The sequence below is a fragment of the Bufo bufo genome, chromosome 4 (genome assembly GCF_905171765.1).
Source record: "Bufo bufo chromosome 4, aBufBuf1.1, whole genome shotgun sequence".
Lineage (NCBI taxonomy): Eukaryota > Metazoa > Chordata > Amphibia > Anura > Bufonidae > Bufo > Bufo bufo.
Window position 1 is genome coordinate 177,548,687 of NC_053392.1, and position 15,566 is coordinate 177,564,252.

The 15,566-nt window shown below is 39.7% G+C and overlaps 1 protein-coding gene across 1 annotated transcript; it reads left to right on the top strand.

Moving 5' to 3' along the window:
• Positions 1–1,461: 1,461 nt before the first annotated feature.
• On the top strand, positions 1,462–13,234 carry LOC120999084 (extracellular calcium-sensing receptor-like). Its single transcript, XM_040429956.1, has 5 exons — positions 1,462–1,728; positions 3,909–4,706; positions 8,294–8,521; positions 10,861–10,984; positions 12,318–13,234. The coding sequence occupies exons 1-5, from the start codon at positions 1,462–1,464 to the stop codon at positions 13,232–13,234; spliced, it is 2,334 nt and encodes a 777-aa protein (XP_040285890.1).
• Positions 13,235–15,566: the final 2,332 nt, after the last annotated feature.

Consider the following 15,566-nt stretch of genomic DNA (forward strand, 5'->3'; position numbering starts at 1 on the left):
AGTTCTTTCAAAATATGAAAAGGAAATAAAACGGGAAGGAAATGAAAGAAAAATTAAGTTGCTTTAAGTTGCACATGAGATGAATGTTCAACAGAAGTTGTTTCTACAAGCAGGTATTGAGAGAAGGAATTGATCATAAGTCATGAAAGATTATACTTTTTTAACATTTAATTTTTCTTAGTTAAAAGGGGTTGTCTCACTTCAGCAAATGGCATTTATCATGTAGATAACATTAATACAAGGCACTTACTAATGTATCGTGATTGTCCATACTGCCTCTTTTGCTGGCTTAATTCATTTTTCTATCACATTATACACTGCTCGTTTCCATGGTTATGACCACCCTGCAATCCAGCAGAGGTGGCAGTGCTTGCCCACTATAGGAAAAAGTGCCTGCTTCTCTTGTGGCCAGGACTGTAGGGGGCATATATAGGCACGCATGCACAGCAGCTCCTTTTCTGGCCACCTCATATCTGTACTGCAGCGGTGGAAATGAGCAGTGTATAATGTGATGGAAAAATGAATGAAGCCAGCAAAGGAGGCAATATGGATAATCACAATACATCAGTAAGTGCCTGTATTAACTTTATCTACATGATAAATTCCATTTACTGAAGTGACACAACCGCTTTAATGGATGGAGTTATTGAGGGAATAGTGGGGTTCTGTTTGGAGTAATTATGTGTACACTTTGACTAAACCAGTTATTTAAATAGTGTGAGGTATAGATAATATTTGAAGCTCATCAGTTCTTCAACCATCATGTGCTATTTACTGTACTACTGTCCTTTTATGTGGCAGAGGGCGCTTTGGACCCTCATGGCCAAGTATGTTTACCATCTACACACCTACAATTATTTTGCTACCCTTTTTTGATCCACTAAGTAATTATGTATCTAGATTTAGTGTTAGTAATAGGGCTCATTCAGACGACCGTAGTGTTTTGTGGTCCGCAAATGGCAGATCCGCAAAACATGGAAACCGCAATTTGCAGACTGCACATGGCCGGCACTATGATAGCAATGCCTATACTTGTCTGCAATTGTGAACTATGGATGCGGATATATTATTTTAATATATCTAACACATGGTGCACATGAGACTATGCGTTAAAACAGACTATAGTAAGATAAAAAGGATTAATTGGAACAGTATAGAGAAATGAGAAGACATTGAGGGGGCTACTGAGAGAAGGGAAAAGAAGTGAAAGTGGCGATGGAAAGTTAAAAGGAGTGCAGTGTGTGAAGATGTATGGAGACTGTCCATTCAAAAGGTCCCTTTTTATTGATAACCTACTGAAATGTTACCATGCTGCTGACCAGAAAGTCCTGTTTCTGTACATTTTGGACACATTGTTTTATTCTTATGTGTTTGTATATTTTCTTTGATCTAAAAATTAAGTACCGGTAAATAATATGACTTTTCAGCTTTGATTTTCGGAGCTTCCGTTGGATCAGAACTATGATCTATGCCATAGAACAGATTAATAATAACACTCACCTGCTTCCTAATACAACAGTAGGCTATGCAATCTATGACACGTGTGATAATATAGCAGAAGCAACAAAACAGATGTTCACGCTAATCTCTGGATCCAAAGCTGAGGCAAAAGGCATACCAAACTATAAATGCCAGGAGAAGTTTACATTATCTGCTGTTATTGGCGAATCCGCTTCGGTTATATCCATAGCAATGGCGAGGATTTTGGGCACCTACCGCTATCCCCAGGTAAGGTTAAGGTAAAAAAATATTTTCACACACACAAATAGAAAATTTCAATCCTATGTACAGAGAAATATATATACTGTACACACAGTCATGTAAATATATATACACCCCATGTAAAGTTTTTTTAAATTTTTTTAACATCTGTGGATAAATCTATGTATTTAATCTTCATTCAAAACAGTAAATAAAGATAAAAGTTATGTAAGAAAAGGTAAAACAATAGCCCGTTGCAATAATTTATTTTTAACAATATATGACAGATATTCCACGTCTTTTTCTAATAAACTGATACATTTTCCCCACCATCTGCATGGAGAAATATGTGAGCTGTGTGATGTCTGAGTGGCTTCTTGCATGCACAGCCCATTTGAAATCCCCCTACAGCAGTGGGATTTAGATCCTAGCTTTGACTTGGTTTATTTAAGACACCGGCTGTTACAATAAGGAATTCATAGTGGATTCTATATGGGGAGCTTTTCCACCTCCATGCTTTGCAGTGGGTATTAGGTTTGTCTAGTAAAGTCTGTTTGTGGTTTTCACCGACTGACATTGAGTGCAGAGCACAGTATTCCAGAAGTCCTGGTGTTTGGATAGTCTTGCCATAATGTTCTTCCAACTAAGGCTTCCTCCTGGCCTACCTTCCATGTAGATCTAATTTGTGCAGCCTTTTTTTGTGTGGTAGATTCATGCTCTTTCGATTCTTAGAGATCTGTCAGCACCTTGTGTATGCTCTGTGTCTGAACAACCTATCCTTTTCAGTTAGAATAGTGAAATAGAGACTCAGCACTCCGAAGGATGATTTGCAAGTTATACATGATGTATTTGAAAGTATTCCAGTGGCATGAACGTTTTCGGCCACAGTCCTTCTTCATCAATATAGGATATTATCACATACCATCAAGCATAAAGTATGTAATTATGATCAAACTAATATACAGATTATTTATGGTGATCTACAAAGCCCCAAAATTGCATACAAAATAGGAAAAATAAACATACATTGAGTATAATCAACTAGTATGGGTAAGGAAGGGGGAATAAGATAAAGATGTCATTTTCCATGTTTAGATAACTCAGATAAGAGCATCAATGTAAACACAGGATGACATTACATCCATGGCAAGATAATATTGAGGTCACCAGAAGAGGTATATATAGAAATTCAATTGCAAATCATCATTCAGAGTGCCGAGTCTCTATTTTCCTATTGCTACTGGTCTGGGACCCATGTCGAGCACCCCCAAGTTCAGAATAGTGTGCCATTAAACCTTTCTCATATGAACAAATTGACAAGTTGCCCATCATTTGGAGTCTTCACTTGCAAATGATCTTCCGGAGAGTTACATGATTGATGCACATTTGTTGCCAATTTTTTTTTAAAACACAGGCTCATAGGCATATAGCTCTTTTTATGAAGGTGTAAAGGGCATCTGCCGCCACATACCACTATGTCAAACGGTTGGCAACTATCCATCTATGCTTGTAAGCAGAGTCCCATCTCTGGAATCTCCATTTGTTCCGTCAATCCTCTGAAAAATACATTTTATAATATGCAAATTACCTCCTAGGTGCAATGAGGGCGATGCCGTTGCACACAGAGGTTCCCCCCCTGTTTTCTATGCCATGTTCCCACCTTTGTGATGAACAGGCTAGGCAATTCTTGAAGTCTCACAAGATTGCATTCTGTACATGAGCGGTAAACAGAGTTTGCCCATCTGCCCAAAGGTCTGTGCATGGACAGCACATGATCTGGCAAGATTTCATGGACTGCCTGTCCTGTCCATCTCAGTGGTGGGGCGTGGCATAGAAAATGAGGGATGGAGCCTCTGGGTGCTTCTAATGGGTAATTTGCATATTATAAAAAGTATTTTTTTGGAGGATTGACGGAACATATGGAGATGCCAGAGACATCAAGTTTGCTTGCAAGCATGGATGGACAGCTGCTAAGCGTCTGACATAGTGGTATGTGGTGACAGTTTGGATCTGGGCATGGTGATGTACACATTTTGACAACAAAGAGCAAACTGAACTAAATGGTGTAAAAAGACAGGTTCTTCCAATCGTGGTCTTATCATCAGAGAAGACAGCAAGTTTGTGAAATCTTGGTCACTGTATTCTGGCTTTTACACTATTAAAATAGAAATTGATACAGATCTTTTCCGTTTTCTTTTCGTTCCTAGATAAGCTATTTTTCCTCCATCAATGTCCTGAGTAATAAACATGAATTCCCTTCCTTTTTTCGGACTATACCAAGTGACACATTTCAAACCACTGCTTTGGCGGCCATAGTAGGGCATTTTGGCTGGAAGTGGGTGGGCACATTAGCTGAAGACAACGATTACGGGAATGTTGGAGTTCAGCTCTTCACTGAGCAGGTTTTACGACTTGGAGTCTGTATTGCATTCTCTGAGACAATTCCTTTAAAGTATTCCAAGACTAAATACTTGCAGATTGCTAAAACCATAAAGCAGTCCTCAGCAAATGTTATCATTGTGTTCTCTGGAGACACCAACCTGATACCCCTGGTTTGGGAAATAGCCAAGCAAAATATTAGTGGTAGAACTTGGCTGGCAAGTGAAGGCTGGAGCACATCGGCATTTGTTATAGAAAAGGAGCATGCCCATTTTTTTTGTGGCACATTGGGACTAGCTATACCCATAGGGACCATACCAGGTCTTAAAAGTTTCCTGCTCCAGTTGAACACTCAACAGGAAACTGTAGATATAATGACAAAATCATTTTGGGAACAATCATTCTTGTGTTCCTGGCCTGATCATACTAATATACAAAACAATATGACTGTTTGTACTGGTAATGAAGATCTTTCATCGGTGAACAACACCTATGTAGATGTGTCACAGCTGAGAATAAGCTCTAATGTCCACAATGCAGTATTTGCTATTGCATATGCACTCAATATCTTCTGGTCTTGTGACAATGAACCATGTACAAGAGGGCACAACCTAGAACCCTTTCAGGTAATGACACATCCATGTGTTTTTTGTTTTGTATTGTTTTATGTAGTCAGATTGAAAATGTTTAGTTTTATCATTGACAAGCACTTAAATAATATATTTTTAATCGTTTCATGACTGGGCCTAAAAGAGGCCTGAATGTCCAGACAATTTTTTGTGATTTTGTGCATGTGGTGGTTTAGTGACCCTAACTTTTTTGTTTAACTACTAAAATAATTTTTGTGATGTTTTTTACTTGACACTTAGGAATTTTTATTATGTTTTTTTTATAGAGATTTTTCTCCTTTTTTAGGTTTAATTTGGGGGAATACCACTAATTCTTATAAAAAAGTAATTTTTTTTAATTATATTTTTTATATCTTAAACAGTAAAACTGACACAAAAATTAATTATTACAATGAGTTTCCTATTTTGTGATGATCGTTTTCATACATAACATGTATAGGTTTGAGTGAACTGGGCGTCTATGTTGGTGGTTTCCATTAGCGACAGCATTTTTAATTTATTCATTTTTTTTACATTTTTTAATTTTTATTTTTTTACTTATATTAAATGGTAGTGATGTCACACTAGGAGGCCTGGACACCAAATTAGGTGCTCCTGTCAAATCGAGAACACTCACTCGAAATTAGGATACAAAATATTACACAATATGGAAAGGGCACTCAAAGAGATCCGGGACCATGTGATTGCACATAAAATTAATTTTTATTAGAACATTAATAAAAAGCAAAGCAGCATATGGAGTAATGCTCAACCCAATATACACAATTAGTAGCAGCAAGAAAACATAAAATACCTTACAATAAATCTATATATAGATAATAGAATAGTATTGCAACACACTCAATATCTCATAAGTACTTAAAATCCCAGTAGTCCTGGCTCCATTCGACAGAATCTAGCTAGTAACAGCTTGTGCAATATGAATAAATTATATAGAATATATAGAATATATACACTTGAGCAAATAATCAATAAAAAGGTCGATCCTATAAATAATCGATCCTATAAAAAGTTCTCCATAAAATCGATTAGTAAGTTCTAAACAATTATCGAAACCAACTGTCCTGGTTAATACATGGAAGTTTTCGGGAGACTGATGAAAATCACAGTGATGGACTTTAAATCGACCGGCCCTCTGTTCCTTTAACCTTTCAGGGGCTGTGTTGGTATCTTTCGTCGATGAATAATAGCGCACTTCTGGTCGATGGCAGTCGATGTTAGGTATTGAGTCTCTCGGCACACAACGAATAGCGGGGGATGTGGCACCAGACGCGTTTCGGGGTACTAGCGTTAACCCCTTCCTGAGACCACTGAGGAAGGGGTTAGCGCTAGTACCCCGAAACGCGTCTGGTGCCACATCCCCCGCTATTCGTTGTGTGCCGAGAGACTCAATACCTAACATCGGCTGCCATCAACCAGAGGTGAGCTATTATTCATCGACGAAAGATACCAACAAAGCCCCTGAAAGGTCAAAGGAACAGAGGGCCGGTCGATTTAAAGTCCATCACTGTGATTTTCATCAATCTCCCGAAAATATAGTGCTGTAATATCGAAAGCACTTTTAGGGAGTGAATACACCTGGAGGTCTGGCATAAATCTTCAAGTCGATTCAGAGGTAAACCAACACTTGCAAGTACTTTAGTAGCGGGACGCCGCTACCTACCCTGTTTTAGCGGGACACCGCTGTATTCAGGTGTGGGCGCATTACTATAAGAACTTCCATGTATTAACCAGGACAGTTGGTATCGATAATTGTTTAGAACTTACTAATCGATTTTATGGAGAACTTTTTATAGGATCGATTATTTATAGGATCGACCTTTTTATCGATTATTTGCTCAAGTGGATATATTCTGTATATTCTATATATTTTATTCATATTGCACAAGCTGTTACTAGCTAGATTCTGTCGAATGGAGCCAGGACTACCGGGATTTTAAGTACTTATTGAGTGTGTTGCAATACTATTCTATTATCTATATATAGATTTATTGTAAGGTATTTTATGTTTTCTTGCTGCTACTAATTGTGTATATTGGGTTGAGCATTACTCCATATGCTGCTCTGCTTTTTATTAATGTTCTAATAAAAATTAATTTTATGTGCAATCACATGGTCCCGGATCTCTTTGAGTGCCCTGTCCATATTGTGTAATATTTTTTTACTTATATTTAAATTTATTTTTGGCACATAATATGTCCCCCAGGAGGGTCATTTTTGTAGTCACACCTGCTCTCCCCTGCAATGTCGATGGCGAGCAGGTAAACAATGAAGCACTCACACTTCTTTAAACAGCTAATCAGCAAGGGTTGCCAGGTGTCGGACCCCTGCTGATCTGATATTGATGACCTATCTTGAGGACAGGTCATCAATATTTAAAAAGTGGACAATACTTTTAAAGGGGTTGTGCCAAGTTTGCAAGTTATCCCCTATCTACAGCACTGTGTTTGGCTATCTCTGGCAGTCTCACAGAGAATGAATGGAGTGGTAGGGTGAATGCTCAACCTGCTGCTCCCTCATATCAGAGGAACAGGAACCCCCGTTCTTGGGATTGGTTTCGTTACCAGTGGTCGAAACCCCCCGCAATCTGTTAGTTATCTCCTATTCTATGGATAGCTTGCAAACTTAGCACAACCTCTTTAATAGACACAAGTTGCTCATGCTCTACATATCTGCCACTCTTCCTTCACTGCTAGCTCTTCCTCATATGCCAACTTACATGTGAATGACCAATCAGCAGCCTCATAACTGGCAGTTCTCTCCAAGGGAGAACACTAAGGAGAAGACTGCCGATCATCAGCTGGTGGGCAGAAAGCGTGGGATCTCATTACTAATTGGGACTCTTCTTAGGAAGCCGTGACACTTTTCCATGCCTGGGATGGTTCTTGGCAACCACTTACTTTTAGTTCATGAATAACACACTGCTGAGATCAATGTGTCTGTCACTACTTTGTCCTGCCCTCAGTGAAGTCAGCATAAAGTTGATGACATGGCATATTTGTATTCAAGTGAATGGGCCTGGCCTGCAATACAAAGCACAACCACTGTACATTGTACATCACTGTGCTTGGTATGCTGTGAAGAGAGCGCATGGCCTCCTCAAACAGCTGATTGGCAGAAATGTCCGGAGTCAGACTCCCACCAAATAGATAGGATGACCTATCCTGAGAATAGTCCATCAATACTGAAGTCCCAGAAAACCCCTTTAAACGTGTAGCCAGGAATACACACGAGACAATGATTGGTTACATTGCAATCCCACCACCAACATTTCAGACGAAACTGGCCGACTAAGGAGTCAGTTGAGCACCATGGCAAATATCAGCCAAATCAGCCAATTCCAGCCACGCACATATAGTTTTGGCAGACCATGGCTGAAATTTTCCAACCTGACTAATCAAATTTTCAGCAGACTAAAGTGTACCTACCATTGGTCATTGCGAGCAATCATTTCCACTAGTTTAAATGAGTTTTATCTCATGTGTATGGCCAGTTTTAGGAAAGTTAAGCAAACCAAAAGTACAACTGAGCGTACAGTACACTGTATCAATGGCTTTGTGGTGTTTTTTTTTTCTCCTCCGCAGTTGGTAAAAGCTTTAAAAGCTGTAAATTTCACAGATCCGACTGGAAATCATCACTACTTTGACAAAAATGGAGATCCAGTGGCAAAGTATGAAATTGTTAACTGGAGGATTGGAAAAAATGGCTTTTTAAGCTACAAGAAGGTGGGAAACTACTATGGCAGCACAATAATGGACCATGAACTAGTGATTGATGAACAGATGACCTTGTGGAATGGGGGCGAGTCTCAGGTATGGATTATTAATAGTTAATTATTTATTTTATTAAAGGGCATCTGTCAGCAGATCTGCACCTATGAATCTTGCTGACCGGTTACATGTGCACTTGGCAGCTGAAGACATCTGTGTTGGTCCCATGTTCATATGTGCCTGCATTTCTGAGAAATATTATGTTTTAATATATATACAAATGATCCTCTAGGAGCAATGGGGGTGTTATCATTACACCTAGAGGCTCAGCTCTCTCTGCAACTGCAGCCTCCCTGCAATTTGATTGACCGGGCCAAACGTGAAGATGTTTTCACTGACTGCCCCAGTCAATCAAAGTTCAGAGAGCACGGCATTTGCAGAGGGAGCATAGTCCCTAGGTGTAATGTTAACACCCCCGTTGCTCCTAGAGGTTCATTTGCATATATTAAGCAACAAGTGGTTGTTAGGAATTAGAAAAAAGTGTCTGTTATTTTCTTACCCGAGAAACATCACCTGGGCTGTGCCTAGTATCATAACTCATACCCATTCACGTAAATGGAGCTGAGCTTCATTACTTGATACAGCCCATAGATGAGCATGGCAGAGTTTCTGTAGAAAACAAATCATACCCTTCTTTCTAGTGCCAGGTAAATTTTGCCAACTGTTTCATATTTTTATTTTTTTATCACTGTACATATTAGCCTTGTATTACTGTTAGTAACTATATTTAATTCTCTCATCCTCCCAATCGACATGTCATTTGGCTCCAAGGCCACAAGCTAAAGGTGGGTTTAGACTGGCTGATGGAGTGGCCAATTGTCGGGCCTTCCCGACAGTCGGCTGCTCATTCTGTGAAGAAGACCGGTACATTTACATGCAGCGATCTCATTCACAGTATGAGGACGGGGCGTCCCCATACAGAATCATTGTTTCTGAGCAGCAGATAGCTGTTTAGACAGCATGATCTGCTGCCCAGAAACTATGATCGGTGGTGCCTGCACTAACTATAGGATGACCTGTTCAGGTGACGATGGTTAGATGGTCAGATTATCGGAAATAATGTTGAGCTTCGGATGCTTTGTACAGTATTGGAATGTAATGGCTCAGATGAGCCGAAGTGAGTTGAAACCGAACTCGGCTTCTGTTCTAACTAGTACGAAACTGAGTTCAGTTTCAAGTTTTAAACTGGTTTTCCACTTTAAAAATCAATTACCGAAGTTATTTGACGAAGTCACGCGCGACTTCGTGAATAACTAACTTCGGCTCATCGGAGCCCATACATTCTAATACTGTAGAGACGAATCTCCATACAGTATTATTCTGAGGTTTTGAACAAAGCGACTTCGGATGAAGCATCCAAAGCTCCGCTCGTTCAACACTAATCGGGGATGAGTAATCTGGACAATCATTGGTTAGTGTAAATCCACCTTAATTCTATAACAGTTCTCCCCCCCTGCCATGTGTGATTTATAATATGAGTATCTTCTTATGCGACAGTGACCTTGGTTGCCACAATTGCTTTCCTATTGCTACTTGGTCGTATACCAGGTCCAAACAGTAGGCTTGTGGCAAATTATCATGCTGCAGATTATACAAGAGTACACCACTGACTAGACATAGTCACAGGCAGAATACATAACAACTGCATCACAGGAAACCCTTATTTTTTCTTGCTTCTGCAGACCTACCTTCTATAGAAACTCAAATTGAGACCCCATATCAAACCATCATATAAATACAGATCCCATACCATACCCCAAAATATATTCAGACACTAGTCCTCCTTGTTAACTCCCAAATCTGACCACTAAATTATTCCCATTAATTCATTATTCCCATAAATTCATATGCCAGACCAGATAAAGAAAAATTATTCAGACCCCAGACCATACCTATTTACTTAAACTTCTCGCTCTTGGACTCTTCTTCAGATCTGGGTAAACAGGAGAGGGCCCGAATGCTAACAGTGTCAGGTAGCTGTGTGTGCCACTATGTCTGACCCTGGATAGCATGAGGACCCAGGGCAGCTGTTCCAGGACCTGAAGAGAAGCCTGGAAGTGAAGTGTGTAAGCATTTTCAGCAGTTATGTATTGGCTAATCCAAAAGATAATGGGTGATTTAAAAAATGGCATACTCATTTAGAGGGGGCAATTGTCCCCATCATCTACCAAATCCACCCAGATGCAGACCCCCTTTCTTTTGGTCATGGATACACCCTCTGTGAGCTAGACTGTTATATCATTTCCCCCAAATTAAGTTTATTAGTTTCCGCCATTACTTCTATAATGAGAAAAATATAAATATAAGTATAGTGTGAAATCTGTATGTGGTTTACTACGATGTATTGCACTACAATGTATTTGTAATTGCTTTTGTCTTAGCCTCCACTATCAGAGTGCACTAAAGGCTGCAGGCCTGGATTTAGAAAAAGTATCTTGCAGGGGCAACCAGTATGCTGCTTCAGCTGTATTCCATGCCCAGATGGGGAAATATCCAATGGAACTGGTACTACTTTTTTATTTATTTTCATAGTGTTATCTTAATCTATAATTCTATATTTTGCACAATAGGGAATACACAGTAGCCTCGGTTATAGGCTTTACAATATATGCTACAGGGTTTGCAGATAAACAATAAATCTAATAAGGATTTCTGGACTTTATACAGCCCACATTTGATTTTAGGAATTGTGGATATGCTCTTTTCTCGTCAACACCACTCAACGTCTTATGTTCCTTCTTGTAATCTCATAGTTCTCTCTTCTCATATCCCTCTCCTAACACCATGTTTGTGAAAATACATGTCATCAAACTCTGGATCCTTCACTGTTCTTTTACCATAACCCACTTTCACCATCATACTAGTTCCAGTACTACTTGCCATAGTACTGGAACTAGTAGTCAATCTTTTCTGAGTGCTCTACAATACAATGTAGCTGCCCTTACCCAATTCATACTACTTGATTATTCTGCAGTTATTGAGAAATTAGGTGAAATATATCAATGTATTGGGATGTCTGAGAAGTAGCTGGCTGGGCATGTTAGAAATATTTGTCTTTTAAGCATATTGTGTACGTAAACCTGGAGCACATCTTTAATACATATGGGACATTTTATGACTTCTCTTAGTGATGCCCCGTTTTCTAGACATTTTCTCCCATTTTGCCTCTTCTCTTAACCCTAGGATGAATACCCTCATAAGACACTCACTACAATATACAGTACCCTTGATTATTCTGGATACATGCTAACACTTACCTCTTACTTCTTATTAATGGTGAACATTTTTGATCATCTTGATATTATTTTCTCTTTTGTCTGCTCTTAAAGATATTTAAAAATAGATAAGAAATGGATGGATGGCTAGTAGGTTTGCCGTACAAGGTTCGGGTTATCTAAGAATTCCGTTATGGATTCCGCTATCATGAACCATAAGTTATGGTCTGTGATAGTGGAATCCATAACGGAATTCTTAGATAACACAAACCCTGAACCTTGTAAGTCGAACTTGAAAACACATATTCGCTCAATACTAATGGCTAGATATAGATATTGTAGATAGATGGAGAGCTAGAGTGTTCCTCAACTTCAGTCCTCAGGGCCCACCTACTGGTCATGTTTTCAGGATTTCCTTAGTATTGAGTAGGTGATATAATTAGTGTCAGTGCATCATGACTTACCACAGGTATTCTGTGGGATATTATCAAACCATGACCGAGAGGTGGACCCTGAGGACTGGAGTTGAGGAAAACTGCGATAGATAGATAGATAGATAGATATTGATTTGTGACAGTATTGTCATTGCATGCTTTTACATCTGTTCCATGTTTGTTTTTCAGACTTTGCTGACTGTATTCAATGCCCACTAGACTACTGGTCTAATAGGAATAAAGATGCATGCATTCCCAAGGAGGTAGATTACCTGTCTTTTGGAGAGCCACTTGGAATCACGTTCTCTGTTGCTGCTGGGTTGGGTGTCTGCCAAACTCTTCTGATCACAGTGGTGTTCATAAAATATAGAAATACCCCAATTGTCAGAGCCAACAACTTAGAAATGAGCTTCCTACTGCTTTTTTCATTAACATTATCTTTTATTGGGGCCTTCACTTTCATTGGAGAACCTTCCACTTACCTGTGTGTCGTTAGACAAATAGTGTTTGGCATAAGCTTTGTCTTAACTATATCATGTATCCTAGTAAAGACTTTAGTGGTCATTCTAGCTTTTGCTATGTCAAAGCCCAACCAGGGAGTGATGAAATATTTCCGCCCATCTCATCAGAGAATATTAGTTGGATTCACAACAATTATTCAGATTGTCATCTGCATTGGGTTCTTATCATCCACTTCTTCTTTTACAAAGAAAAACAGGGAATCTATGATGACTAAGATAATTCTAGAGTGCAACAGGGAGTCGGAGCTGGCCTTCCTAGTCTCTTTTGGCTATATTGGCCTGCTGGCAATACTTTGCTTCTTCTTAGCATTTTTGGCCAGGAACTTGCCAGACAGTTTTAATGAGGCAAAGTTTATAACATTCAGCTTATTGGTGTTTGTTATGGTCTGGGTGAGCTTCATTCCTGCTTATATCAGTACTAGTGGCAAATACGTAACGGCGGTGGAAATCTTTGCCATTCTGTCATCCTCTGCTGGATTGCTTGCATGTATATTTTTTCCTAAATGTTACATCATATTGCTAAAGCCAGATAAAAATTCAAAGAAAAACCTCACCGGAAATACCTACCTCAGAAAACGTATATGAAATATGAGACTTCACAGAAAAGAGATACACCCGTCCAAGGGAACTATTATAGATAGTGGTGAATAATTCTAAAATTCACTGAAAACCACTAACTAAAACATAAACTTTAATTGATTATTTGATACCAATTCACCCAAATAGATATACAAAAAAGAAGAAATAAATCAAAAAATAAAGCTAAATTTATATTCCGATCTCAAATGGTTGTAGGTGGGTATAGTGGACATACCATTAGTATAGGGTGTGGGACAGTATCCCTATTGATGTCCCTATCTCTGCCGCCCTACCTACAAACGGAATAGCCGCCCCGATAGGGGCGATCCTGTGTCTCGTGCCTCCTGGATACCCTAGGATGGCCCTGACAAAGGGATATATTCCAACAATGTGTAATAGTGGCCTAGAATAACAACCTAAACTGCTAAGTTACTAAAAATAATAACAGACAATATTAGGCCGCTATTCCACATTGTTGGAATATATCCCTTTGTCAGGGCCATCCTAGGGTATCTAGGAGGCACGAGACACGGGATCGCCCCTATCGGGGCGGCTATTCCGTTTGTAGGTAGGGCGGCAGAGATAGGGACATCAATAAGGATACTGTCTCACACCTTATACTAATGCTATGTCCACTATACCCACCTACAACCATTTGCAATCGGAATATAAATTTTGTTTTATTTTTTGATTTATTTCTTCTTTTTTGTATATCTATTTGGGTGAATTGGTATTAAATAATCAATTAAGGCCTCATGCACACGACCGTTCCGTTTTTTGCCGATCCGCAAAACCGGCGGGCCATTGGAGAAATGCCTATTCTTGTCCACAAAACGACAAGAATAGGACATGTTCTATTTTTTTGCGGGGCCATGGAATGGAGCAACGGATGCGGACAGCACACGGAGTGCTGTCTGCATCTTTTGCGGCCCCATTGAAGTGAATGGGTCCGCATCCAAGCCGCAAAAACGGCAGCTCGGATGCGGACCCAAACAATGGCCGTGTGCATGAGGCCTAAAGGTTATGTTTTAAATTAGTGGTTTTCAGTGAATTGTGTATGAAATGTGAAAAGAAGTTTATTAGTTTAGAATGGATTTAATAGAAGATTGTACAAAGTTATTTTATGCCCATTACGCCCATAGTGCATTTCATAGTCTGAAATAAGTAAATTAGATCCCCATCACCAGCAGATCCAGGACAGGGACTGATGTGAATGTACATACGTGAAGCTGACTATCTACAGCAGTGTTCCTCATCTTGTCCTCAAGGCTCACCTACTGGTCATGTTTTTAGGATTTCCTTAGTATTGAGAAGGTGATATAATTTGTGTCAGTACATCAGGACTTATCACAGGTATTCATTCTGTGGGATGTTCCTAAATCATGACCGAGAGGTGGGCCCCGAGGACTGGAGTTGAGGAACATTGATCTACAGGACATCTGTACATGGATAAATAAGTTATCTGCTGTTATAATGAATGGTTTGATATTATTGTATATTGCTTGATGTCAAAGCTTAGTGATAAGGTTGGGTACAAAAAGGAAACTGGGATCACTGCAGAGCTGATTGTGGGAGAGTTATCAATAGTGTTATAGAGTACACCAAAGTTATCAAAACGGTTCCTGTTAGACACATTTTGCCCTTCTTAAATTGCCATATAGCTGGCACCACAGTTTCACCCCAAAAGGTGCACATCTTTAGTAGGTTTAGCGCATTGAAACTTTTTACCATGCCGCTTTTTCAAGACTCTACTGTGTAAAATTGTTGAGAAAAGTGTAGGAAATGTAATAGATTTGGTGCACGTCATGAACTCTTCCTTTTGGCACATTTCAATAAATTTTCCTCTGTTCTTAAGGGGGTTCTCCGGGAATTTAAAATGCCCACCAGTAACCTGTCCTAGAATGTGAGCAGGACTGCTTGCCACCACTTGCAGAGCTGCCTGGGGGGAGAGGGAGTGTGTCCTTACTACACACTACACTGCTCTACAATAGATGACAATGATGGCATCCTGCCTACAATATGCCATCATGGCTGAGAGCCTAACATGAAAACTCACCAATATGTAGTATATGCCATTGTCAGAGTGTAGAGGTCCTAGAAGCCCCAATAACACAACTGCACCCAAATAAACGGGCAACTCCATCTTGCTCCCAGCCGATGAACGCCAGCTCGGAGGCACCAACTGATGGACGACTAATTCCTCCACTCCAATTCGACCATGAGAGTCCAGCCCCACCCATGGGGCCCTCCCATTTTCAACTACCACCATATTCACCACTGCCAACATTGCGTAACTTGACCCACTTAAGTTTGCGTTTTCCTCCACATTCTCAGGGCT

Coding starts and splice junctions, on each gene's coding strand:
- LOC120999084 (XM_040429956.1), top strand. CDS start 1,462: ATGATCTATGCCATAGAACAGATTAATAATAACACTCACCTGCTTCCT. Junction 1,729..3,908: donor GCACCTACCGCTATCCCCAG/GTAAGGTTAAGG, acceptor TTTCGTTCCTAG/ATAAGCTATTTTTCCTCCAT. Junction 8,522..10,860: donor GGAATGGGGGCGAGTCTCAG/GTATGGATTATT, acceptor CTTTTGTCTTAG/CCTCCACTATCAGAGTGCAC.